The sequence below is a fragment of the Lacerta agilis genome, chromosome 1, assembly GCF_009819535.1.
Source record: "Lacerta agilis isolate rLacAgi1 chromosome 1, rLacAgi1.pri, whole genome shotgun sequence".
Lineage (NCBI taxonomy): Eukaryota > Metazoa > Chordata > Lepidosauria > Squamata > Lacertidae > Lacerta > Lacerta agilis.
This window is the reverse complement of record NC_046312.1, coordinates 46,545,014-46,570,490: the sequence shown is the minus strand read 5'-3', so window position 1 is coordinate 46,570,490 and position 25,477 is coordinate 46,545,014. Positions and strand designations below refer to the sequence as shown.

The 25,477-nt window shown below is 42.6% G+C and overlaps 2 protein-coding genes across 2 annotated transcripts; one reads left to right on the top strand and one right to left on the bottom strand.

Moving 5' to 3' along the window:
* Window positions 1–1,114: 1,114 nt before the first annotated feature.
* On the top strand, window positions 1,115–11,409 carry VTI1B (vesicle transport through interaction with t-SNAREs 1B). The gene is made up of 6 exons (XM_033147337.1): window positions 1,115–1,354; window positions 2,722–2,780; window positions 3,849–4,040; window positions 7,702–7,875; window positions 9,168–9,229; window positions 11,036–11,409. The coding sequence occupies exons 1-6, from the start codon at window positions 1,237–1,239 to the stop codon at window positions 11,124–11,126; spliced, it is 696 nt and encodes a 231-aa protein (XP_033003228.1). The 5' UTR covers window positions 1,115–1,236; the 3' UTR covers window positions 11,127–11,409.
* Window positions 11,358–24,306, bottom strand: ARG2 (arginase 2). Its single transcript, XM_033147324.1, has 8 exons — window positions 24,097–24,306; window positions 23,157–23,229; window positions 15,389–15,566; window positions 14,139–14,298; window positions 13,239–13,333; window positions 12,998–13,102; window positions 12,683–12,819; window positions 11,358–11,794 (listed from the first exon to the last, which is right to left on the bottom strand). The coding sequence occupies exons 1-8, from the start codon at window positions 24,214–24,216 to the stop codon at window positions 11,589–11,591; spliced, it is 1,074 nt and encodes a 357-aa protein (XP_033003215.1). The 5' UTR covers window positions 24,217–24,306; the 3' UTR covers window positions 11,358–11,588.
* Window positions 24,307–25,477: the final 1,171 nt, after the last annotated feature.

The following is a 25,477-nucleotide window of genomic DNA, read 5'->3' as shown; positions in this document are numbered from 1 at the left end:
CAATGCACACCACACTCCTTTAAAAAAAAGATCCTGTGAGTTTATTGATATATGGCAGGCATGTCCAACAGGTAGATCATGATCTACTGGTAGATCACTGGACGTCTGCGGTAGATCACTGGTACATCATTGGCTCCCCCCAAAGAAGCTGAACAACTGTGGCTCCCCTAAAAAACAGCTCAACATTTTACCTCCTCCCTGAAAAAACTCAACAACTTTGACCCGAACCCCAAAAAAGGGAGATCACTGCCAGTTTTTAGCTCTGTGAATAGATCGCAGTCTCTTGGGAGTTGGACACCCCTGTACTAGACCATCCACACGTTCCGCTAGGTTAGCTGTTCTGCAGTACTTCTCTGGTGTTACATTATCACTTTCTAGAGGGGCTGCAGCACACCAAACTAACTAACCTCCAAAAACATTTGTGGTATAAAAAGTTATGGGATGTGTAATGACTGGAAAGGAAACTTCTGAAAGGTGCAAATTGTGTTGAAAGCTGTTACGAGCACAAATCAGCATGAATACAGAATAAAAAGTACAAGCAAATGTTATCTAGGAGACCACTGTATGCAGATGAAATCAGTAGCAGAATTCTAATAACACTTGTAATTTAGCAAATATCATGGACAATAAAGAGATATATAAAATATGGATTATGAAATATTATGCATTTGAAAAGGTTGACAGTTGGACCCATGGAGAGGAGGGTGGGAACTCTAGAGATTCAGAGAAATCTCAATATGGATGCAGTATGTATTTTGTATTGTTATAATTATACATTTGTAAACTCAAATAAAAATTATTTTGGGGGAGTGGTACAAGCAAATGAGCCTAACTTCCAGCAGTGTGAAGACTGCTGCTTTAATCCTCTCTCCTCTGAACAGGAGGACACAAAAAAGGCTTGCATTATAAAAAGTTGCCATAGATTATTTAAATATATATATATATATATATTTATTTAAAGGCCTCTTTCTATCTCCATGGAAATGATTTCCCCCCCAGAGCCTGGGCGGCGCTGTACAAACGACACTTCCTGGCGGCGACGCGGCTTTAGGCCCCCGGATGGCGGAGCAGGGCTCGTTTCAGGGAGAGAGAGAGAGAGAGGGAAGGCCCCCGTCCGCCTCTCCTCCTCCCGGAAGCGCCTGCGAGGAGGTGGCGGTGGCACCGGCCAGGCCGCGGTGACCGGGGTGGCCTCAGATTCGGGAAGGCGCCGCTTTGCTCCCGCTCCCTCTTCGCGTCATGGCGGAGCGCGGCGCCGGCTCTTCGGAGCACTTGGAGCGGCTGCACGAGATCTTCCGCGGCTTGCACGGGGAGCTGCGAGGAGCCCCCGAGAGGCTGCGCGGAAGCTCGGCCGTTGGTACGTAGCAGCGGGGCCCGAGCGATCCAGGAGGTGGGGATACGTGACGAGCCGTGCGCGGACCCTTCCGCCATCGCCACCAGCCCGGATGCCGCAGGGCTGCCGTCCTGCTAGGCGTCGGTTGCTGCAAGAGGGGTTGCCGTTGGGTTTATTTTTGCTGAACCCGCCTCTGAGCAGCATCCTGACCGAGACGCAGAAACCCGGCCGCTTTGCTTCGCAAGGAGTCGGAAGTGACCCGGGGAAAACTTCCTCGCTGATTTCTGCGTGTCAGGTTGCTGTCAAAGGAGGAGGTCCCATAATAATCATAATACTCAAAATAATAATGGGTGACTCCGCCCTCGCTTCGAAGCGATTCTAGGCGTGGTTGGAATGCGGAAGGAAGGCGAAGTTCAGCGTGGAATTTAATGCAGTTTAAAAAAGAAACCTGGTGCTCAGAACGACCCAGAGAGATCACAACCCCAGAAGGTTGCCTCCTACCGGCCCGGTCCTAGACATTTCACAGTGGAGTTCAAATGGCTATTTTAATCAGGATGCTTATAAACGTCACATTTTGCTCTAGCAAAACCAGTAATAGTAGTAATTTTATTATTTATACCCCACCCATCTGACTGGGTTTCCCCAGCCACTCTGGGCGGCTCCCAACAGAATACTAAAAACGGAATAAAATGTCAAACATCCTAAACAGGGCTGCCTTCAGATGTCATCTAAAAGTCAGATAGTTGTTTATTCCCAATGAACTGATGTTTGACAGTAGTTTTGTACAAGGTTTTGGAGTGCCTGATTATATGCATTTCGTTACTGTAATGAAATCCAAAATAGTTAATATAAGATATTCTGGAAACATTCATAAGTAATAGCAGACATGTGTCTCTTTTGTTTGCAGATCTGGATGTGTAATCCTTTTTAAAAAGAGACAGAAATATTGTGTGGACGAGGCCTACGCATTACAAATGTGCCCTCTATATCATGTTGTATTACAGCTCTCACCAGCTTTGGTCAGCATTGCCAGTTGTTGGGGATGTTGGTAATTGTAATCCACCATCTGAAGGACACCTTGTTGGCTTCCCCTGAATCTCCCATGCTACCTTGTTTGAAAGAGTGAGATCTAGTCACCAAACTGATAGGATCCCTGGCTTGGTTGAGGACTAGGAGGATAACATAACTTTTGGAAGTTATTTCTAAAGTGATTTTACATGATCAGTTAATACAGTTTGACTATGAAAACAATTTTCACTGAAACAATAAGATAGTTAAAGGCCGTCACAAAAGAATGTATATACTCTTATGTGGATTTGCACTGAGAATTCCTTTTGGCACTGCTGATTGTTGTGCTAATTTTTTTCCATGCTTTCTGTTATGCCTTCTAGAAGAGAAGAAGAAGTTGATTCGAGAATTTGATGAAAAACAAAAGGAAGCAAATGAAACGGTAAGGATATGAATTGTAATTGGAGGAAGAGGGCTTTTAGAACAGCTATGGCCATTCCTGGACCTGGAAAGCCTTGTCACAGTAGTTAGTGCAGAATGCTGCAGCGCGATTGCTGAAAGGAGTGAGGCCTTGCCAGCATATAACACCTGTGCTCAGAGATCTACACGGGATGCCGATTTGCTACTGGGGCAGGTTCAAGGTGTTACTATTGGTATATAAAACCCTTAACTTGGGACAAATTTACCTACAAGATCTCCTTACCCCACATATGCCCACTCAATCACCTCTTCATTCAGTAGAACTGGCACTACTACAGGTGCCACATAATACTTATTCTGCATTTGTAAGAACTCTATTGTTTAGTGTGGTAGTGCCTACAATTGGAACACCCTGCCTATTGAGATCAAGCTGAAAGCATTCTTGTTTAGACAAGCCTACCCAGATGCTTAAAAAGCTGAGGTAATTTTAATGTTTTAGTATTTTAACTTTTGTATGTTTTAATATACATTTTACTGTTTTATCTTTTGTAATCAGCTTTGAGATTTTTTACAATCAAGTGCTGTATAAATGTTATGAAATTAATAAAAAAATAGAGGTAAGGTTGCATGCTTAAAAATCATTAACTGACTCATCTAAGCATAATAGTGAGTGCTGAAACAAATATTAGATAATACTTTTAAAATTGTACGAAATGAAAATTTTTAGTATCTTTTCAGATTCTGCTATATTTTTAGAACTTTTTGTGTGCCATCCATTTTCTGATTATTGCTTTTATGTTTTTTCAATAATATTTTTCAAATTTCTTCTATTTACTTTTAGTTCTGTTTTTGTCTTTGGAGTTTTCAGTTTTTTAGGAGGGCAGAAATAAAGAAGCTTGCTGAATATTCTGTACACCATGATTTAAAAACAGAGAATTATATATCCTATTAAGAAATTTGGGTGGGGATAATGTTTTTACAAAATATAACACAGGGTCCTGGCTTATTAGCTATCCTCAGACTTTGCTGACTTACTTCAAGGACATTTTTAACAAAGATTTTGGTATCTGCTTTTTAAAACTTACTAAAGCTACGGGAAATGGAAGAAGAACTGAAATATGCTCCAATGTCCTTCCACAATCAAATGATGGCCAAAATTCGGACTTACAGAAGAGAACTTGCCATGTTTCAGAGGAAGATGAAAAGTACAGATTTGGGAGTGGTTCCAGGAGGACATGGAGATCCAAAGTTTGGTATCTACTCCACAGAAAATGAGCAGAGTGTGAGTACTAGGTATAAATTAACTATATTGATTTGTTTATTTGTATTGGTGACAAAGATCTTATGGTTCTTGCTGATTTAAATTCTTTCCAATATGTATATAGGAGTTGTTATTGCAAGAATACAAGTATATGGAAAAATACATAAGTTCTTCAGAAAGTGTAATTTCAGTAGTGCAAAATTAGTAGAGCTAACTATTTTCTTCTTCTGATTTAAATACATTTTTTATATTGACAAACATAAATAAAAATGTTTTTTAAGAGTCCTCATAGGAAGGCACAGTTTTTCTTAAGTGGAAGAAAATAAACCACTGCTTCTTGTTAGAAGGAAATTGTATATTTAAAATGTTATTTTTCTTTCTCAACAAATTCTGGATTAGAGAGAATATAGAATATTCTATATTCAAAAGCACCTCTGAACTATGGCTTCCAAAATCTCTGTATGCATATCAGTATTGTTGAAGGTGCATATTTGAGGCATATTGATTTCACTCAAGTACTGTCAACAAGTTTTCTGTGGTTATTATTGTAAAGAAAAAGCATTAAGCTGTTAAAACTGAACAGTCTAGTTGTTGTCAGCTGCACTGATTTGGTAGAGTTACAGTTTTGACCTCTTATGATTTTTAGTTTCACATAAATATGGGACAGAACACAAATACTATTGAAAACATTTGTAGCTTGCTCATCAATACTGGTACCACAACTGGATGCAACATAAAATGATATTCAATTAATGCATAAACAACAATTAAATACTAATTCAAATTCAGCAAAATAAGTACAATTAATAACAGAAAGAGGCAGCTAAAAAGAGCAAGGCAGGTTTCCACCAGCACCCACTTAAAGACACTTTAAAAAATGCATAAGCAAACAAACAAATTCAGCACTTATCATATTTGTAAGGAAGGGGATACTTAAAATGGTGCATGTGTGATTTATACTTATACATATGGCTCCTGATTTAACATATGGATTTAATTTTAGTTTTAAAGAAAGATAAGATTTGCCATATTGCATGCACCTCTGGTATAGCAAAGAATGCAATTTGTGTTGTGCTTCGTTGTCCAGTTCTAGTGGAGCACATCCATCTTTGGTATCTGCAATAAAATATTCACAGATTAAATAAAAAAGGGGTATACGGATTAAATATATTTAAGATATCACATATCAACTTGGCCATAAATATCCCTTGCTTATGTAGGAGGCTTGTGATTGTGACCTGATTGGAGTTGTGCCATATGTTATTTTAGACTTCTGTGTTGCTCAGGTCAGATTTAACAGTTAAAGCTGAAAGAGGATTGATCCTCTTTCTTTAATGTCTGTCAGGAAAGGAACATACTTCATTTGACAACCTCTTTTGCGTCACGAAGGGCCGCAAATTCATCCCAGCAGCCCTAGAAGTTTTTCAAGCCAAGCCGCTTGCACAGATACTCTGCGGGGCCCAAATCTGGACGGGCAATTATTGTAGCATCCTTGAAACTGTCCAATCCAAATTTCTAAGACAGATTTTCTCAGTACCACTGTGTGTCCCAAATGCTGCACTACGACTGGAGGCAAGTCTTCCCTCCGTTGAAACTCGAGCTTGGCAAAGAACTTTTAATTATTGGCTCCGTATAAACTTAAACCCTGCTGGCCTATTGCCTCTAGTGATGCAAGATCCTCACAAAAGCACGTGGTCTAAACTGGTGCACCAAAAACTCCTCTTCTGCGGTCTCCATCCACATCAGCTACTCATGATGGGCCCTATTAAAGCAAAAAGGCTAATTGGACATTGCCTAAAGGACTTAGAGCAACAGAACAATCTGGCCATTATAAAGAAACGCTGCCCCTGGTATGCCTTCTTTCCCTCTTCCCACTTTGACTCTTTGGCACCTTACTTGTACAAATTAACCATCTCAAAATTTAGATGTGCCTTCACTCTAGCTAGATTGGACGTGTTGCCCTCTGCCGTACTTGAGGGCAGATTTCAAAAGATCCCAATCGAAAAGCGACTCTGCCCCTGTGGAAATGGCAACTTGGAAACAGTGGCTCATGTCCTCTTGTCATGCTCCTTCCATAAGGATTTGAGATCCGAATTTATTACACCACTCTTACTTACTATCCCAGGCCACCCACCTGCGGCCACGCTGTTCTTTCTTTTATCAGATCAAAATGAACTGATAACAACAAAAGTTGCCAGATTCGTCGAGGGTGTAATGAGATTAAGGGCCAATATCTGATTGATATCATAGATACGTTTGTTCTTTTTAGCCATTGTTGTTTTTATTTGTATATTGCGTGTCTGTTGTTGCTATGGCTGTTGGCTATGCCAATAAAGCTTTTATCTATCAACCTCTTTTGCGATGCCAGAGGCAACACTGAGGATCTGGGGTTCTTAAAGCTTACCTGGGGGAAAGTTCTCAAAGTTCTCTGTTCTCCTTGTTCTTATGGTATATCTTTTATTGGTTAGGACTAGTTTATGTGTGAAAGAATGGTTCAGCCCATCTGCTGCTTATTTAATTTTATTCTTGAATAATATTACATGTGGACCATTGAGAGAGCTGGAAGGAAGGAACAGAGGTAGGAATTCCTTTGCTCTCATTTCTCTTTCTTAAAGAGCCCCCCCACAGTGCCCACACCCCTTCCACTAATAGCTGTCCCTTCATTCCCAGAGCATCTCTACTGAAATCAGATCCCTGTCTCTCAGCAATTGTCTGCGCAGGGTGGATTACAACTATATAAAATGCAATATTAAAATCAGTTAAAACAATTCATTTTTTGATGGCAGAGCAGTGTGAATACAAATGAGAGGTGGTTTGCCAAGAGATCATAGGATTATCTCCTCTGCCCCCCATATTTTCCTTCAGGAGTAGGGGGTTTCTCCATGGTAGAGATCTCCTCTTACATGTTCCAATCCCTGCCTCCTGCCAACTTGGGGGTCTGCTTTTACTGTTATGTATACGTATAGATTTCCATAGTCACTCTTTTTGTTAAATGCACAATTATAAGCAGGAAGGGCAGATTATTGTATTTATTTACTACATTATATCCCATCCCATCCCCCCCGAGAAGTTCAAAGTAGCACACACGGCTCTTTGCCCCTGTATTTTATCCTCACAACAATCCTGTGAGGTAGTTTAGGCTGAGAGATAGTGACTGGCCCAAGATTATCCAGTGTGTTTCATGGCCAAGTGAGTATTTGAACCCTGGTCATCCAGCTCTCTAACCAGGGCCTGAGTTGTTGAGGTGAAGGAACAGGGAGAGATGCTCAGGTATGGAAGGGATATGTTCTCCTTACTTCTACATTAGGTGATGAAACTGCCACAATAGTAGGGCTTGGTTTGGTGTAATTGTGATAAAAGTAACATTATGTTTTATTTGTTCATGAGTTGCCTGCATTTTCATCAAAGAAAAATGATTGAGACAGGAAGAGCCACTGTTTTTTGTTTTTTTTTAATCTGGGAAATACGTCTCTTTGTCCATTTATTTATTTTCCCCTCAGGCATAATGCACATGTGGTTGACGATGGCAAAAGCTTATACAAGCAAGGAAATGGTCAAATGTTCTTATAAAGCAGAGATTGCTAGTCACCCATTTCGGCTCTGTCATCTCTTACAGACCTTTATCAGAAGGTAAAATATCTTCTCTACCTTTTAAAAATGTGTTTTCATTGTCTCTGTTAAGACCCAGCTCCAGTCTCAGAGGGTGCTGCTGCTTCAAGGAACAGAAAGCTTGAACCGAGCCACTCAGAGCATAGAGCGTTCGCACCAGATTGCTGCAGAGACAGATCAAGTTGGTACAGAGATCATTGAAGTACTTGGGGAGCAGCGGGAGCAGTTGGACCGCACCAAGGGCAGAGTGAGTGGAAAGCTTTCTTCGTTGTTTCACATGTTCAAAATAAACACATGCCAATTCAAAAGCAAGAGCTAGGGAATTCTTTCTTAAAACACATATTGGGGAAAACTTTTGTTATGAGCACGTAACTTCACATCCACCCCAAAATAAGATAAACCTCAGGTTTCCTTTTTAGATCTGCCCATGCATCTTGATTTCCCTCAAGCCTCCTTGCTCCCTTCATGCAAGGTTTCTCTCTTCCCTATTTTGGGTGATTTCCCAGCTCAGCAGTCCACTTTCAGCAGTACAACCCCAGTGTTTCAGGAGAGCCTCTGATCCTTCAGAGAGACTTTGCAGGAGATGCAGGGGAAGGGAAAAGACTGCTTCTGCAAACAACCTTCTGTTGTATCGGATGTAGGCCAGTATATCTAAAACAAGTACAAACTCCGTAATTTTGTTTCTATGCTGGCTGAAGAACAGGGTTGCATGTACATGCTGAGATTCTGCAGGAACCCAAGAAATATTTGTGACACTGAATCTCTGGTTACATTTTTCTAAAAACAAGTTTTAGCTCTTATGGTTGTGAATAGATGTTTGAAATTGCGTGGCTGAGGCCTGCTGAAATCTGAGAAGCCTGCAGATTTGGTAAATAATTTCAAGTGGTTGCTGGTGGGGCTTTGGGGTCTTCAGAGCTCATTGTCCCTCCCCCGTGAGAGGAAAAACATTGGCAAATTATACAAAATAAGAATTACGCAAATTTGCCCAGTTAGCATAACTGTTATGGGTTGAAGATGTAAGATGTCTCTTGCATCATACCTATTTGCATGTGCTTAAGAAAAACTGTCTACGGACAAACGCCGGCTCCCTCGGCCTGTAAAGCGAGATGAGCGCCTCAACACCAGAGTCGTCTGCAACTGGACTTAACTGTCAGGGGTCCTTTACCTTTACCTTTAAGCCCCATTGGGGATATTCCATCTGAATTGCCTGGGCACAGCATTTTACCATTCTTAGTACAGAGTACACATAGCCATGGTTAAAAATGACTTCTTGAGACATACTAGCCTGTGCAAACATGGTAGCAGTACAGATATTTATAACAAGGGTTAACCATGCCTTTGCATCGTAAGTCTATTCTTATGATGCCACACTTATTGACTACACCTTAAGAATAAGCATTTAAGCAAACATGCTTCAATTTGCATGTGCTTGAGCCTCATTCTGTGTACTTAATTTGTGATGCTGACCTTCAGGTGCAGGTATCCATGAGCACAAATTCAAGTTGCAACCTAATAGTAATATTTTTTTTTCCTTTTTAGCTGGTGAACACGAGTGAAAATTTAAGCAAAAGTCGAAAGATACTGCGTGCGATGTCAAGAAAGTAAGATGCTACTTAAAATAATCAGTTATTTTGAGATTTGGATAGAATTTTTTTTTTAATGTACTAAGTGCCAGCAGTCTGATTCCACTGTGGTTCAAATGCAGCCCATCAAGTCTATACGGATTTGGCCAGTCCCAAAATGTTCCCCAGTTCCTACACACTGCCTTCTCATCTTTGCATGGATCCTGAGTGTTGATCAAACAGCATTTTCTAAAACCTGTGTAGCATTTCCCCAAAAAGAATGCTGCCTTGAAGTGAAAACATAAACAATTATCTGCTTTGCCAGGGTGTTCCCTGTAGGAAACATGCTTGTGAAGCAGACCCTTGCAGCCATCAGATCTAAACACCCACTCTTCAGCTGGTGAGCAGAATCCAGTCCTTCTGGATGCTGCCTTGCCCACTTTGACAGGTGGGCAGATTGGTCACCTGAAGTCATCATGTCATATGATTGACAGGTGAGCAGGGGCACCAACCTATCAAAGGTGGTCCGTGGGGGTGAAGTAAAGATCTGGTCCACTGAACCAAAAAGATTCCTCCATCTCTGTGCTATAGAGAGATTTCTGAGCAATCAAAATGAAAGCACTCAAGCAGCCCTTACTGTGGTTCCTTTAAATGTGCCTTTCTCTAGACTTCTTCAGTTTATAGCCTTAATCTCCCCAACCACCCAGTACATCCTAGCCCTTATATATCCCAGTTGCTAAATTGATTCTCAGTGTGAAAGCAAAAGAAAGCAAGGGAATGAATGCACTCAGAAAACTTTTTTTATTGAGCTAACTGTACAAAGGGAAACAGATCCAAGACAGTATTCCAAAAGATAGTGACTCTCAGTTGTGTTCTCTTGCTGAACTACAAGATACGTCTGTTAACAGCCACAATTAGGTGTGAAGCATGCGTATTCCTTTCTATGGTGCATATTCCAGATATTTTCAGAAGTTTCTGACCCATTATTTGGCTAACTACATAACTGCATATAAGTACTTCATGCTTATAAGAAAGGGAGAGAGGGTGAAGGTTATGGGGAAATGTTCCTGAAAATCAAAGGATGTTTTATGCTCATTTCAGGACAAACTTTTTTGGCAGAATGCTGAATGAGGAGAGAACATATTGCACAGAAGCAGCCTGAAAGTTTCTGAGTGGGCATTGGATACACTGCTGCCTTGGAATTGCCATCAGGTGATAACAAAGCAGTATGTGGTGCTACTTTCCCAGCAGTACAGCAGGGAAGAGCTGTTTGGGGTAGTATCTCAGAACTTTCAGATGGTGTAAGCAAACAAAAATGCAGTATAGACTCAACTACAGTTGTAATGAATCACGTTTTGCTGTGATATCAGAATTGAGCTTTTATCTTGCTACAAATTTGTTTCTGTATCTTTCTTTTGTGACAATATTTTCTTGAAACTGTCACCTAGCTGGATTGTCTCCAGCTTTTCAAGGTGTTAACTTATTTTAATTGCTGCTTTCCTGAATATTTACATATTAAGTCAGATACTAATACATTTATGTGATTTTAAGTTAGCTTTTTATAAGGAATCCCAGGAACAATGCCGGTTTTGGTGAAGTCAGATACAAGTTCTTGCTAGTCTTCCCTTTTATTATTTCTTCAACATGGGATACAATCCTATATGCACTCACCTGGGACTAAGTCCCATACTTTCTTATGCATAAATACACAATAGTTTTCACTGTCTAAATATGAAACGATGCATCTGTCTCATCTAAGTGAGAATGACTTCATTGGGCAACATTAAATGCAAACAATATATTTTGTAAACCCAAATAAATCTCATGTCTTATCTTTCCTTCTAGGGTTATGACAAACAAATTGTTGCTCTCCTTTATCATCATTTTGGAGTTAGCCATTCTGGGAGGTGTCGTATACTACAAATTCTTCAGCTGAATCTTCTTGACGCGCACACAGCTGTTTTCAGTCCTTCGGTCTATCTTAAGGGCTGTATTACAATCATTGCCAAGGAACAGCTCTTCAGCAACAATGGAAAGGAATGGATTATATTAACTACAGTTGAAGGACAATACTGGTGTGTTGTTAAGTCTTAACAGCATGTTCGTTTGAGAATGCTGCAAGGCTACTGAGAGGAAATGTATCTGTAAAGAAAGAGAGGGCAGCGAAGGGATGGTAAGTTTTTGTATAATTGAAAAGTAATAAACATTCACCTAAGCCGCTGTGTCTTCTAGCTTGTAATACAGCGGTTTGGTCACGCAGTGGAAAAAGTAACTTGTCTCTCCAAAACTGGTGAACACTTCAGAGTGTGGTATAGTTGGTTTTTAGCCAGTCCGTTTGAATAGATAAGCAGATCTGTATATAATGCCCATTCGAAGCATCTGTTGATCCTTGAGGGTCCTACATCCGTACTTGCTCTTCACTGTCAGACTCATCTGGTGAACTGGGTGTTGGGAGATTATCAAACATGATGTGTGCTCCTTCTCTTGTCTGCCCAAAGCATGTAGCAATCACATCTACTGCAAGGTTAACAGTTGCATTCACTTTCTCCTGTGAATCTCCAAGCAGTGGATTTACTTCTACAAGGTCCATGGCTGAAAGCAGGCCTGGGAAATTAAAAACACTGAGTTACATGGAAGACACAGAACTTTCTTGAAGCATCACTTCAGCCAAAGGGCAGGTGTGGTCTGCACTATATGCAACGGCATATGGGTTTTGTATGAATGAATCCAAGGCTCTGGCCATGCATGGACTGAAATAAATTATTGCTGTTTTAAAAGTACTGCAGTATTTAGCATAATCTTGTCTTGAATTGCCTTTTCAAACTGCGGGCCAAAAGCAATGATAACTACTAGCCAGTTTGGCCCTGTTTCTAGGTTATGTTGTTGCCAGTAGCATGCAACATTGTTATAGAGATACTGCAAATAAGTAGTTAAATGTTTTAAATGATGCTGCTACATGGATCCTTAGTGTTTTAAGACTCCCTAACAGCTATAATTAAACTGGATAAAGAGTCAAGTGAGAGATATTAGGTTCCCACCTCCCCTTGCTATGGAAGCTGCCATGGTCCTGATAATGGAAGGCTACAAGGGAGCCTCAGTGAAGGCAACGTGATGATAGAGAAGCTAAAACTATTGCTCCTGTAAGCAAGCCTCGTTTCATATGGGGAGTTTGTTAGGCATAGCTTTTAGCTGTAATAATTTTAACAACATTTGAGTAAAGTTGGTTTTTGTCTTGTACTAACAAGGAAGTGCAATTTTGATGTCTGAACGCCTGAGAACTCTCCTTATCCTTACTACTGTCCATTCCAATTTATCCTCGTTAATTTCCTTAGCATGGGGTCAATTAAGGAAGAGAACCTGAGCTGCTTTCTCATTTACACTCCGACATTTTAATCAAACACTTAATACTTTGGTAACACAGCTGCCATGCAACTGTTTACTTGTATTATGTTATTTAAAGCTGAAAGTAAAATGTGCTTGTCTGGTTCTTACCTGTGTTATGTATTTCCTCTGAAATGTACATGCCTTCACGATATGTTAATCCACCCAAGACAGGAGTCCCTGTTGCTGGAGCCAGAGTTGGGTCAAAGGCATCAATGTCAAAGCTCAGGTGGATTGGTCTTTGTCCTCTGTGAAGGAGAATCACTTTATAATACAGGTATAACCCATGTGAAATAAATCACATCATGGTAACTGGGGACTGATCAGTAGGATATGACAAGCTGATCATTTGCTGACCTGTGAATAGGTTAAGTATTTTTTGCCTAACGCCGCTTTCCAAAATGTCCATTCTCAAAAAAGTGTTACCTGCCCAGAAGGTGGTCAAATGTTCTTTCCATCACTTTGTGGATTCCCAAACGATCAATATCTCTTGTTGAAAAATACTGGATGCCATAGTTCTTCAAAATATAGCTGTTTAAAGAAAACATATAACTGTTTAAAGCTATAATGTTATGCAGCATACCTCTTACTGATGGCAGTAGGCCGAGTACGTATTTTTTTAAAAAATAAGAAGAAAGTTCTCCCAATTCAGATATCCTTTACTTACTGTTCAGCAGGGTCAACATCTCTGAGGCCAATATATACAATATCTGATCGTGAAAGGCAGGGCTTTAGCCAGGAAAATCCAGGAAGCAGCGGCACCTACAGAGGAATAGAAGAATTAACATAGTCCTGGAAGGATTGGCCTGGATATTTTACACCAGGCTTGTTTACATGATGGTGTGGTGGTTATGGATAAGGAACACCATACTCAGCTGTGTCAATACATACACATTTGGCCCTTGAAGCTGTTTTGGCCAATACGGGCCCAGCTGCCCTACACCTGACCTCACAGCACATTGCTTTGCTTGCACAAGTCAATTTCAAACAGCACAGGCAAAAATGGGTCGCCTGACTCTGATTGTGACTGTGTTTGACAGGTGAGTGGCGTTAACTACCTGTCTTTAGCCACAAGTTGGCATATGTGTTTCTCTCTTCATTCTGATCTCACAACTCCATGAGGTGGGCAAGTCACCTTCTCTCCTAACCTACAGCTACTCAGTGAGTTTCATGGCTGAGCTGAGATTTGAACCCTGATTGCCTATATCTTAGTCCAGAAGAACAAAAAGTATCTAGCAGTTGAAAGGGAGTTATTGTGACTGCAATATGCTGTTTTCTAAATGGGGAGCTGCATGTGAGGAAATAGTAGCACATCTTTCATGCTAAAATCATGTCCAGCAAAGGGCAGGGTCTGGTGTTCCCAGCTATGTTCTATGCAGACACCAATAGTAACTGAACTACCTGTCTCCTTCTGGGGGTTATCACTGTAATGGTCTGGATTTAAAATTAAATTGCTCAAGATTGTAGGGTAAGTTAAGATTTGACTTTAATGCCTGCCTTACAAACATGGTACAAAACAGATTGCATAAAATATATTTTATAGCTGCCCAGCATAATCTCCACTTACTTTATCTTGAAGTTCTCTTAAAAGGAATGAGACTGGCTGTCCATGGAGATTTCCTGATTGGGTTGTGAGTGGAGTGTTAATGTCTGCGTGTGCATCAACCCAGATCACACATAAGTGTGGGTACTGCCTTGAGTGACCACTGATTGACCCAAGCGCTAAACTGCAATAAAAAAAATCAGATTTTTGTCAGTCCAGTTTACTTCAAAAGTTTCTTGTATTAATTTACGTTTGGGTTAATACACTGAGAAAGTTGTGAGTTTTGCAAAGGAATTTGGCAGCTGTATGTGTGATAACTGTACAGTATAACCTGGTTCCTGATACACTAAAAAATGTGATCTGCACAATAAATTCTACCTAAGGGTTGCTCAGGTTCTTTTTGCAGCTGTTGGAGGTTGCCTTTCTGGCAAAGATAAAGCAGTTTACCTGTGCCTCATATCTTGCCCTTGCAGGCACTGATAGATACCTTGCTGTGCCTCCTCTGAGAACTATAAATAAAACAAGTTCATTTACTAAATGAACTGTGTGTATTTGTGTTTGTGTGTGTGTGCAATCACATCCTTTTATAAACAGTACCCATCACTTCATAAGAATATAAGGACAGCTTTGCTGGATCAGATCAGATGCCTTTGGGAAAACTCGCAACCAGGAAATGAAGACAATAGACCCCTCCCACTATTGTTCTCCAGCAACTGGTACGGTAGAGCGATAGCTCTAGAGCAGAGTTTCCCAAACTTGGGTTTCCAGCTGTTCTTGGACTACTATTCCCATCATCCCTGACCACTGGGCATGCTAGATGAGATAATGGGAGTTATAGTCCAAAAACAGCTGAAAACTCTCAAGTTTTGGGAAACCCTGCTTGAGAGGATCACAAGGCTGCAAATAAGAGACATCCAGCGATGGGCTTCCTCAGGAGAGCTCTGCAATCTCCTGTAGCCCCAGAGATGCTCTCACAGGGGACCGAAGATAGTGCCATTATTCTGGGATAAATCCCTGAGATGTGGCAGCTCTCCAAGCCTAACGAAAGCCTACTGTGCATGCTTATTATTGACCATTATTTTATACCAGGCGAAACTGGTTCGTATTTGCAACTGGGGGACAATAATTTAACACTTGACTCTGGCCTGTCACTTTCAATCAGTCAACAGGAATTTGAACTAACGAATCCAGTTGAGGAGTGAACTTTACCCAAAGCTTTTTGAGGCTTATTTCGTTCAAGAGACCATCTTCCTCACGGATCCCTCCCGACCCACCTGTGATCTCCTCCAATGGTTACACAGCTATGACCAGCGGCAACAGCTCCATTCACTGTGTCCGCCAGTACTTGGCTAGCAGATCCCACAGAGCGTGGGTTTATGACTAGGTTGTTGTAGAGATCATCGTTGGGCACCTGGGTGAAATTTAAATCTCCTAGATCATACACCTGGCAACCTGGGAAAAAGCAGAAAAAGAAGAAAGCACATAATTGCACCTGCCCAGTCCGGTGACAGGAAATACTGGTGGTTAGTATTAACTTGGTTAATGGAGGTAGGTAAACAGCTGCTTTGCAACCACGTCGCTCATTATTTAAGGATCCCATAGGACTTTCATAATAATTCCACCTTCATATTTGTAAGAGAAGAGTAGACATGTAGACCGATGTCTGGATTTTCACTGCACCCAAACACTTTATTCAGAAGCAGGGGTAGAGCAAGTTTGTGCTAATGTAATTTGCTGCTGGTGCCCAGACTTTGTGGGCAGATGTGTCACTGTTTTCAACAATAGGGCCTGCCACTGAACAGCAGCTTTGCCTCCATTCCATAAGTCACACCCATGGCTGCTGCTTTGGAAATACAGTCAGTCCATGCATTCCCCTGAACCAGTCTCTGCTTCAGCTCCTACACACACCCTGTCCTTAGGTTAAGGTAATTGGACCTCAGCAGTCCAGGACTTGCAATACCACTCCTCTCTTTCATCATTCCCTGATGAATGTCATCTTCCCTCAGACTTTGGGAAACCCTAAGCCTTTGCTATTTATAGGCCTAATATCTATATGGTGTGAAGTGTTTGCAAGCCCCTGCTCCCATTCTATGGCTGCCTACACGTTTGAAGATTAAGTAATGATTTCCAAAACAAGGACATAATACCCAGTGGTGGAGCTTCATGCTCTGGCACCAGGGGGCGGAGAGCAGGCAGGGGCGTGGCTAGCATGCGTCCGGGGGGGGCAGCCACGATGGCACCCCACCGGGATCGTGCTGCCAGGGGCGGTACGCTTCCCCGCCCCCTCTTCCTCCGCCAGTGATAATACTACCACTGTTTCTATCTTCTTTTTTTGAAGTATTTTTATTAAAGATTTCTTGATTTACAAAAGTATGTGCAGTGTCTCTCGTATTTTTTACATGTATCATTTTTACAAATCAGTTTTATTTGTTGAGACATTGGGAAGAAAAAGGGGGGAAGGTGGACAGGGGTGGGAGGATGGGTGGGGGTGGGATCGGATGACGATGTTTGTATTTTACTTAATATATGTAGGGATTGATGTCAGCGTTGCTTGTGCAGATTCTCTTTTGTTTGCTTGTGTTCCTTTGGTGGTGAGAGAGGTTGGGGTTGGCCTACGGTGTGGTTGTTCATTTGTGATTGGCTGTGGTGGTCATCTTTGTTTTCATGTGTGAGTGGGGTGGCTGGTTGTTTTGGATCAGCTTAGCCATACTGATTTGTATGCTGTTGGTAGATTTTTGCCATTTTCTTGTTGGGCTGTGTGTGTGATAAAGGGGAGCCATACCGGGGTGAAGGTGTCTTCTTCTATTTGTTCCCGTGTCAGTTTCAGCTTATTGGTTAATTTTTCTAGTAAGGCTGTTTCCCATACTATTTGGTACTCCTGCCCACCTACAAACTTAAAAAGATTTGATCAGATGGGAGTATAGTCATTTATAGGAAACCTGGGATAGCTCAGTTAGGAGAGCACGAGACTCTTAATCTCAGGGTCATGGGTTCAAGCCCCACGTTGGGTGAAAGATTATTGCATTGCAGGGGGTTGGACTAGATGACCCCCGTGGTCCCTTCCAACGCTACAATTCTATGATTCTATGAAAGCTTCGCTATAGTAGAAAAACAGATTAAAGACATATTAAAGTGAAATTTAAATGTTAACTTAATCCTCCTAAACTAACTTTATATTTCCTGCTTTAGCTTGTTACTTTATACTGGAAAATAGGATCAGTATTTAAAACATTCCTTATATACACATCGTTCTTTTACATTGAGCTCTCCATGATCTCGCATCCAGAGTGCTGACCAGATCCGCACCTCATTAGCTTCAGTAAAGCTATAGCTTCCGGTGTTCTCGGGTTAGCCATAAAATAAGTATTTTCAGTTAACAAGACCCACCTCCCCAAAATGATGGGGTAATCCATGTAGTACATTTAGTGTGGTTATTACGTAAGTGCAAAGGGAATAACAGCACAGAAACACAAAACACAGTTAAAGATTAACAAAATGAAGACTGGTCACCAACCTACCATATATTTTTGGCACTGTGCTCCCTTTATCTCAAAAGGAGGATCAGCCAGCTAAAACCCACATCATTTGGCATTACTATGCATTCAAAATCAGTCTTTCTACAAACTTCAAACCTGCCAAGTTGCATCACAACCTGATGCAATTGCAGTGTCCTAGGTCATCATGTGCAGATAGTATTACTGTGCTGAAGCCTTGAGACACAGTCACCTGACACCAGGACTGCCTCTTCTATAGGTTGGCTGCACAAGGAGCTTCTGGCATGAAGCCAGGAGAAAGAGAAAGTGTAATTATGAAGCCATTTATATTCAGCTAGTTTCACTTACTTGATCCCTTTAATGGTTTTTTTCCCTCCCTTCTGCCTTTTGTTTGCAGCTCTCCCCTAAACAAGACCAAATAAATGGAAAACCAGGGAAATGCCCATGTTCCCATGATCAGCATTTATCTATCCTATGAAATCTGAGCTCTCTCCTGAGCAGAAATTATACTGATGTGTCAATATGCCAATTGTTCAAAAAGGGGGGAATTGGCACTTGCTTTAATATTTGATTTAATCAATACTGCAGGGTGTATAGCAGGGGCTCCAGCCCCTTCTGCCCCCTCAATATTTCTAGGGGGCTGCCATTCCCCCCCCCCCACCTCCGGCGAGTGCAGGAGGCGTGGAGGGCAATCTTCACACTCCCTGTCGCAAATGCCAGAGCACCTTCCAGGAAGGCGCTCTGGCAATCCTCAATGGGGCACCTGTGTGTCCTGGCCGGGGGGGAGCGCTGCACATGTGACGTCATGCATGCGCAATGCCCACTCACCCCAATATTGGGCCCAGCTCTGCGCGCCTGGTGTGTAGGTGATCTCAATTGTATGTAAACCTTATAGCTCCATTTGCTTCCAAATTATCAAGTCTGGTTAAAGCAAAACTGAAATGGCCTGTGCTTGACAGCTACGTAAATTAGGTTTTAAAGCCAATTTAAGCAAAGGCAAAAATTCCTAGCTATGCAGAGACACCAATGGGTGTATTGCACATTATGTAACAGACTCCAACGTTTATGTATGTCAACAGAAATGTTACAAAAGAAAACTCCAGTGTGGCACTGATAAGTTGATTCATTGGCAAACATAACAACAATGTGATGGAGGCTCAATAGGAACAGGAAGTTGAGATGACACTATAGAAAGCAATTGTCTCTTCTTCTACGTTTTTGTGTACATACACTATTCATCTTGCTTTGCCACTTCATCATAAGTTGGGAGTGAGTCACAATTGCTCTTCCATTCTTTTGAATGGATCTAATTTTCATTTGTGAGATACGTAACAATACCTTGTGGCTCTGGAATTTGTAACTACAAGGTTTGCTCTAATATAACCATGCTGAAAAGATTAGTCAGTGAATCATGTGACAGAATTAATCTTGTTTCCTAACAAGAAGCGGGGGTTAAATCTGCACTTGTCTGGGTTGCAAGGATTGCTCAAGAGAAGCATACTTTCATCAGTTGATGACATCACGTTTACCTTACTTCACAAGTCATAGCCACTTTTTCAAGTTCTACTTCTCTAAACTACTGAGAGCTTTCAGTTATGAAACTACTGCTGTTAAATCTTGTCTGTACTTCTATACCAGAAGGAAGAAAGCTGCACCAATCTACAGCAAAGGCAACGTATCCAAAGGTGCTACAGGAATTTTTATTTTTTAGTTACCAAACGCACTTGAAGCCACTGCCCTTCACTTTTCAGCTGCTTTATAACAAAGCTTATTTTTGTTCATTTTTTATTTTCAAAGAGCAGGGAACAGATAAACAGCATCCATCTCTTCTGAAAGGAGTGGAAGAATACACATGACAAAGAGCAGAATTTGGTAAATTTTGAAGCAATTAGATGTGTTTTCCAATGCACTTTTGGATGTTCCAAATCCACCCCAAATACCAACAGTAGAATGCAAATAGGGCCAATGTACAGCTGAAATGCCAGTCCTAATATAGCTATCTAAAGCAGTGGCAGGCAGTTGCCAAATGCATAGACTATTTTTTGCAGACAGCCATGCCTTGGAAGCTGAACAGAATCAATTCTGGAAGTCCGTTCGACTTCCAAAACATTAGAAAACCTGCAGCCAATCAGAAGTCACAGAAGCCCCGTCAGATGTTCGGCTTCCAAAAATAGTTCTCAAACTGGAACAGTCACTTCTGGGTATGTGGCGTTCGGGAGCCAAAACATTTGAGAACTAAGCTCTTCGAAAACCAAGGTAGAACTGTATTTGCAAGGAACATGAGTTGGTCTAAACATTTCCCCTTGTGCTTTGATCTTCTTGCTTGGAAAGGAGCTGTAGTTGCACCATTCGTACAACATCAAAACCCTTTTCCCTCACCATATTACAGCTGGAAAGGACTCCGAGGGCAAATTAAATTTGGCTCCAGACTGAGGATACTCCACTCCTGCTTTATACCATATGGGCACATGTGGAAGTAGGAAATGGAAGAAAGGATACGTGGAACGGGCAATATAATGTGAAATACGGATCCTTGTGCAATACTAAGAAGGCAAAATATTGAATGATGGCCAGATTTCTGTCCTAGTTTGAAGATTAAATCATAATTTAAACCCCAAAGTGACAGTGAGCTGCCCCCATCATATGTGACTCACCTCTGTACATTCATTCAGTGTAGAGGAGATTGTTTCAAGGGTGCTTTAAAGCAAACATTGTAAACTACTGGTGGATATCGCTATAAACATTTAAGAAGCAGTAGCATATGGATGGGGCAATTCAACAATCAATTTCACTGGTCGTGTAGAGGGCTGGCACATTTCTGCATTTGAAAGCAATGCCAATGAAACAGTACTAATCAATTGCAATGTGTCAGTTTCTTAATTAAGGAACAACACATTTATTCCCCCTTCCACCTGTAGATGCTACTGTATAAGCATCTACTAAATTAGCCTCTCTCGCTTTCTTTTACTCAAATAGTTACAAGATGTTTAACAGCCAATTTTTAGTCAGTTTTCACATGCTGTTTTGGGGGGTTTGGCACCTTTGGGGGAAGTTTGCTGTCCCTCACTTTATACCAGGTATTTTCCACTGGTTTGAAGTACCATGAGCACATTTTCTTCACATGCTAGATTTTAAATGCTATCCAAATAAATGGGCTGGTACACAACTAAAAGGGTACTGTACCACAATGGATTTTAGCTGTGCAATGTTACTTCAATGCCCTCTCCTTTCCTTGTATGCTCCCCGCCCCCCTGCTAAATCTGCTCTGGGGAATCCTCCAACCCTCTGCAGCAGATTTAGGGTGTATGTGGGGAGAGAAGAGGGCAGGGAAGTGACTCTAGTGCAACAGCTTTTAGCTGCACAGTGAAATTGTTTAGTTGAATACCACCCATGGAGTTTTGTAGCAGCTTTTGAACATCTGATGGATCTGCATAGTTAGGGCCTAATCTATACAGTGGTACCTTGGTTTACAAACTTAATTCGTTCCATAAGTCCGTTCTTAAACCAAAGTGTTCTTTCCCATAGCAGCGGGGAACTCAATTTACAAATGGAACACACTCAACAGGAAGCGAAACATGTTCTGCTTCCAAGGCAAAGTTCACAAACCAAAACACCTACTTCTGGGTTTGCAGCATTCTTAATCCAAGTTGTTCATAAACTAAGCTGTTCTTAAACCAAGGTACCACTGTATATGCTTTGACAATCATTTGAAGTATTCTCACAATTCACACTGTATTTTTTTTAACTCACAATATGAAAAAACTGTACACTGTTTTTGAGGATGTGTCAAATGGCTGTAACAAACATATCCAGATCATACAATTAACATTAAGATCAGTTCAGATGGCAAATGTTTCAAGATGTTCAATGTTTCAGGAAATCGAGATGCCTGATCGATCATTCAACTTTTTTCATTCCTGATATAATAGCACAAATCCAAGTTTTGTGTGAATTGCAGGTAGGGTACCTGTAAGATAGTGACTAATGCTGAGTCACAGAAAAATAACCACACTGATTTAAAAGGGTTTGGCTAAAATGACAGCTATGCTGCCAATTACATAACTTTCTGGAAATCAGGCACTGCCAGTAGCAGACTCAGAAGGGACATTAGCACATACCTCTCTCATTCATTCATTCACCAAAACCACAAAAGGAATATGCTAAGACTTAGCATTGAAAGAAGTCCAACTCAACCCAGTGAATTCAAGTTACTGGATGCACAAAACTATGAGCTTTTAGGCCTGATTTTGGTAAATAAACTGCTTCAGTCACCCTGTTAGATTACTTCTGATGAAACAAACATGGGGAAATTGTTGATTCTCCAACACCACAAATTTAATATAAAAGTAATATTAAATATTGATTCCTTGGCTAGTCATACCACTGAGTTGAATGAGGTAGCTGTGCCAGACAGCTTTTTTTTGGGGGGGGGGGGATCATGACAAGACAGCAATTTGTTAAATCATTTAATTTATTATGTTATTATATTTTTACTACCAGGAAGAGGCACTTGTAGGATTTCCCCCCCCCTCAATTGCCAAAATAGGGTATTACCGGTATGTATCTTGATGGGAGGGGGTGCAACTTTTATTGTTTGCCTCCCATCAAAATGGCTTAAGCCAGCTGTGCCTTGGGACAGCTTCTGCTTTTATTTGAACCCCAAATGCCAAAAGAAACAATTTATCTAAGGTGAAATAAGGGCATTGCCTCTGGCTACACAAGCATTTCATTCTCTGCATAGTCAAAGAAGAAAATTCCTGAGGAGGAAACGAAAGATCACTCTAGGAGCCTCCGAGTTCCTTTGCCTCCTTATTGAGAAGCCCACCAGAGGACACATGCCACCTCTTTCAAAGGTATAAAGGTAAAGGTACCTTTCATATAGGGATGCGGGTGATGCTGTGGTCTAAACCACAGAGCCTAGGACTTGCCGATCAGAAGGTTGGCGCTGTGACAGGGTGAGCTCCCATTGTTCGGTCCCTGCTCCTGCCTACCTAGCAGTTCGAAAGCACATCAAAGTGCAAGTAGATAAATAGGTACCACTCTGGCGGGAAGGTAAACGGCATTTCCCTGCACTGCTCTGGTTTGCCACATGACCCAGAAGCTGTACGCCGGCTTCCTCGTCCAATAAGTCAATTAAGCCTGCAACCCCAGTGTTGTCAGCAACTGGACCTAATGGTCAGGGGTCCCTTTACCTTTACCTTTCATATGTATATCAGGCTCCAAATTGAGAGGGCTTTCCTCTCAAAGAAATAAAGTTTGTATTTCTGCAAAGAGTGCCAAATCTCTCCAAACAGCTAACTCTTGCAATTAATCATGGGGGGGGGGGCTCACTTTCTCTATGAAAAACAATTGTTGGGGATGTAGCTTTGTGGTACACACTGAAGGTTCAATCCCCAGCATCTCCAAGTGTGACTTGCCTGAAACCCTGGAGAGTCACTATGTGGACAAATACTGAGCTGGAGCTATCAATGGTCTGACTGGGTCTAAGGCAGCCTGCTATGTTCCTATAGGAGAGGCGGTTTCTTTCAAAACAAAGCTTCATACTTACCCATGCCAGTCAGCTTCCCCACCAGCCCTGCATTTCTTATGGCTGCGGGACCGTGATCCACTCCTCTTCTTTTCTGGAGGAAGACAAAGCAGGAGAGGAGCGGTGATGCTATGCGCGCCGCCGCGAAAGCGGAAAAGAGGACGCCGTTGAGTCACAGCGCTGAAAGGGAAGCGCGTGGAAATTTCCACGCTCGAGAAGCCGGTTGCCCGGTGCGCGCAGGAACACTCCCCCGCCCGCAGCTAACATTGCTCCGACCGTCCTTCCCTTCAGAGATCTATGCATCTTAAAACACCCCCCACCCCCACCCACAGCCAAAAAAATATCACTCTGGGGATCTTAAGGATTCCATCCCTGCCCCAATGAACACAGGGGGAAGCACGTGCGGTACTCCTCCAGCATTATGGCGAAGCAGTACTCTCCCCAAGGAGAGCTTGGGCCTCATGGATCACCCCCAGGCGGGAGGGAGGATGCTGTCCTTTTAGAACAGCGGCTTAACATGGCTTTCTTTTATTTATTTACTATTTATTTACCATGGGGTCACGAAGAGTCGGACACGACTGAACGACTGAACAACAACAACATTTATCTTTTCCCCAAAGAGCTCTTCCATTGTTCTTTTTCTCCCCATTTTATCCCACAATAACCCTGGTGAGTCTGAGAGGCAGTGTCTGGCCCAAGACCACCCAGGGCCAGGGAGCTTCTCGGGGTGGGGTGGGGGAAACAGACCCGCTGCCTCCCAAGTCTTAGTCCAGCACTCTAACAATGCACCTTTCATTTTCTGTCTCCCCTCCCCTCCCCCCCAGCTCTATTCCTCCTACCAGCTGCAGTAGGGTTACAGCCTTTTACCTTGAGAGAAGCCAACCCCCCATCCCTTTGTCTCCAACACCCCAAACACCGCCTCGTCTCGTCTCGTCTCGTCTCCCCCGCGGTGCTCACTCACCTGCCCCCTGGAGAAAGGGGCTCCGATGAGGGCCACCGAGTGCGCCGGTCTCTTCTGGACGTTTATTGTGGAGCCTGCCTGCTGCTTGAGGAGCCGCGCGAAGCTGCTGCGAAGGGACATGACGGAGGTGATGATGTGCAAAGCACCGAGGAAGAGGAACCGGATCGCTCGCTTCTTATAAGCAGCCGGCTCCGCTAGCTGAGCAGACGACGCAGCGGCGCACACGCCCGGCCCTTTCCCCGCCCCGATGCTTCTTCGCCCGCCCCCTGGCTGCCTCCCCGGGCTGCTCTCGCCATCCCGCCAATCGCCGCGCAGCTCCGCGGAGGTGTGCCTCCGAGCGTCCCATGGGATGCCGAGACCCCGGGGCAGAATCGTGATCAACCTGCCTTGGCTGGCCTTCTCCTTTGGGACGTACGTCCCCCTCTCCCCACGCACCCCTCCCGCACACACCCCTCTCTTCTCCTGCTGCGGGTCGCTTGCCCTTTCAGAGTTATTCCATGCACGCCATGCTCATCTACGTTTCTTTTAAAAATATATTTGTACTCCCCCCCCCACGCCCGTCCAAAGGGTCAAGCAAGACATTTCAAGGACCATTTGTGAAGCCTGGACGGTTCGCACTGAATTGCATCACCTCTCAATCTCCAAGTGAAGAGGTGCGTTCGGACACACACACACACACACACACACACACACCATTTATATACCACCTTTTCCTCCAGGAGCTCAAGGTATTGTACAGGGTTCTCCACCACCACCATTTTACCCTCACAACACCCCTGTGAGGTAGGCTAAGCTGAGAGACTGTGGCTGGCCTAAGATCACCCAGTGAGCTTCATGGCTGAGGTTTCTAACCAGGCCCGAGTCCAACACTCTTAACCACTGACCCTCACAAAACCATAATCCACACAGGTTTCAGGATTGAAAAATATAGCATAGACAGAGGGAAGAAACGCTACACCCACACTGCAACTGTTACACCACGCTGGCTCCATTATTAATTATTGCCAATGCTATGGCTTGGATGTTTTAGGGGTTTCCGTTGTTCCCAGTCCTGAAATCTATTGAAGGATGTTATACAGTACAAGTGTTTGAAATCAGTCATCAAAATAAAGGTAAGAATTAAAGCAATGGGATACTTTAATTCCAGTTTAAGGACGTAGGATTGCAGTGGGAGGGAAATCTATCGCCTTGTTTGAGGAACAGGGGCTATTCCTGTTTCTAAAGAGATTTCCTTTGCCTTCTGGAGTGACACCATTGCCGTGCAGGGTGTCGAAGTCTTCCCGCCCTGCAATCTGCTGCTTGAACTGCAGGCGCGGGGCATGAACCCAGCACCTCGTCGTACGTGCGAAGCGTCGCCACTCGCTGGTCCGCCCTGGCAGTC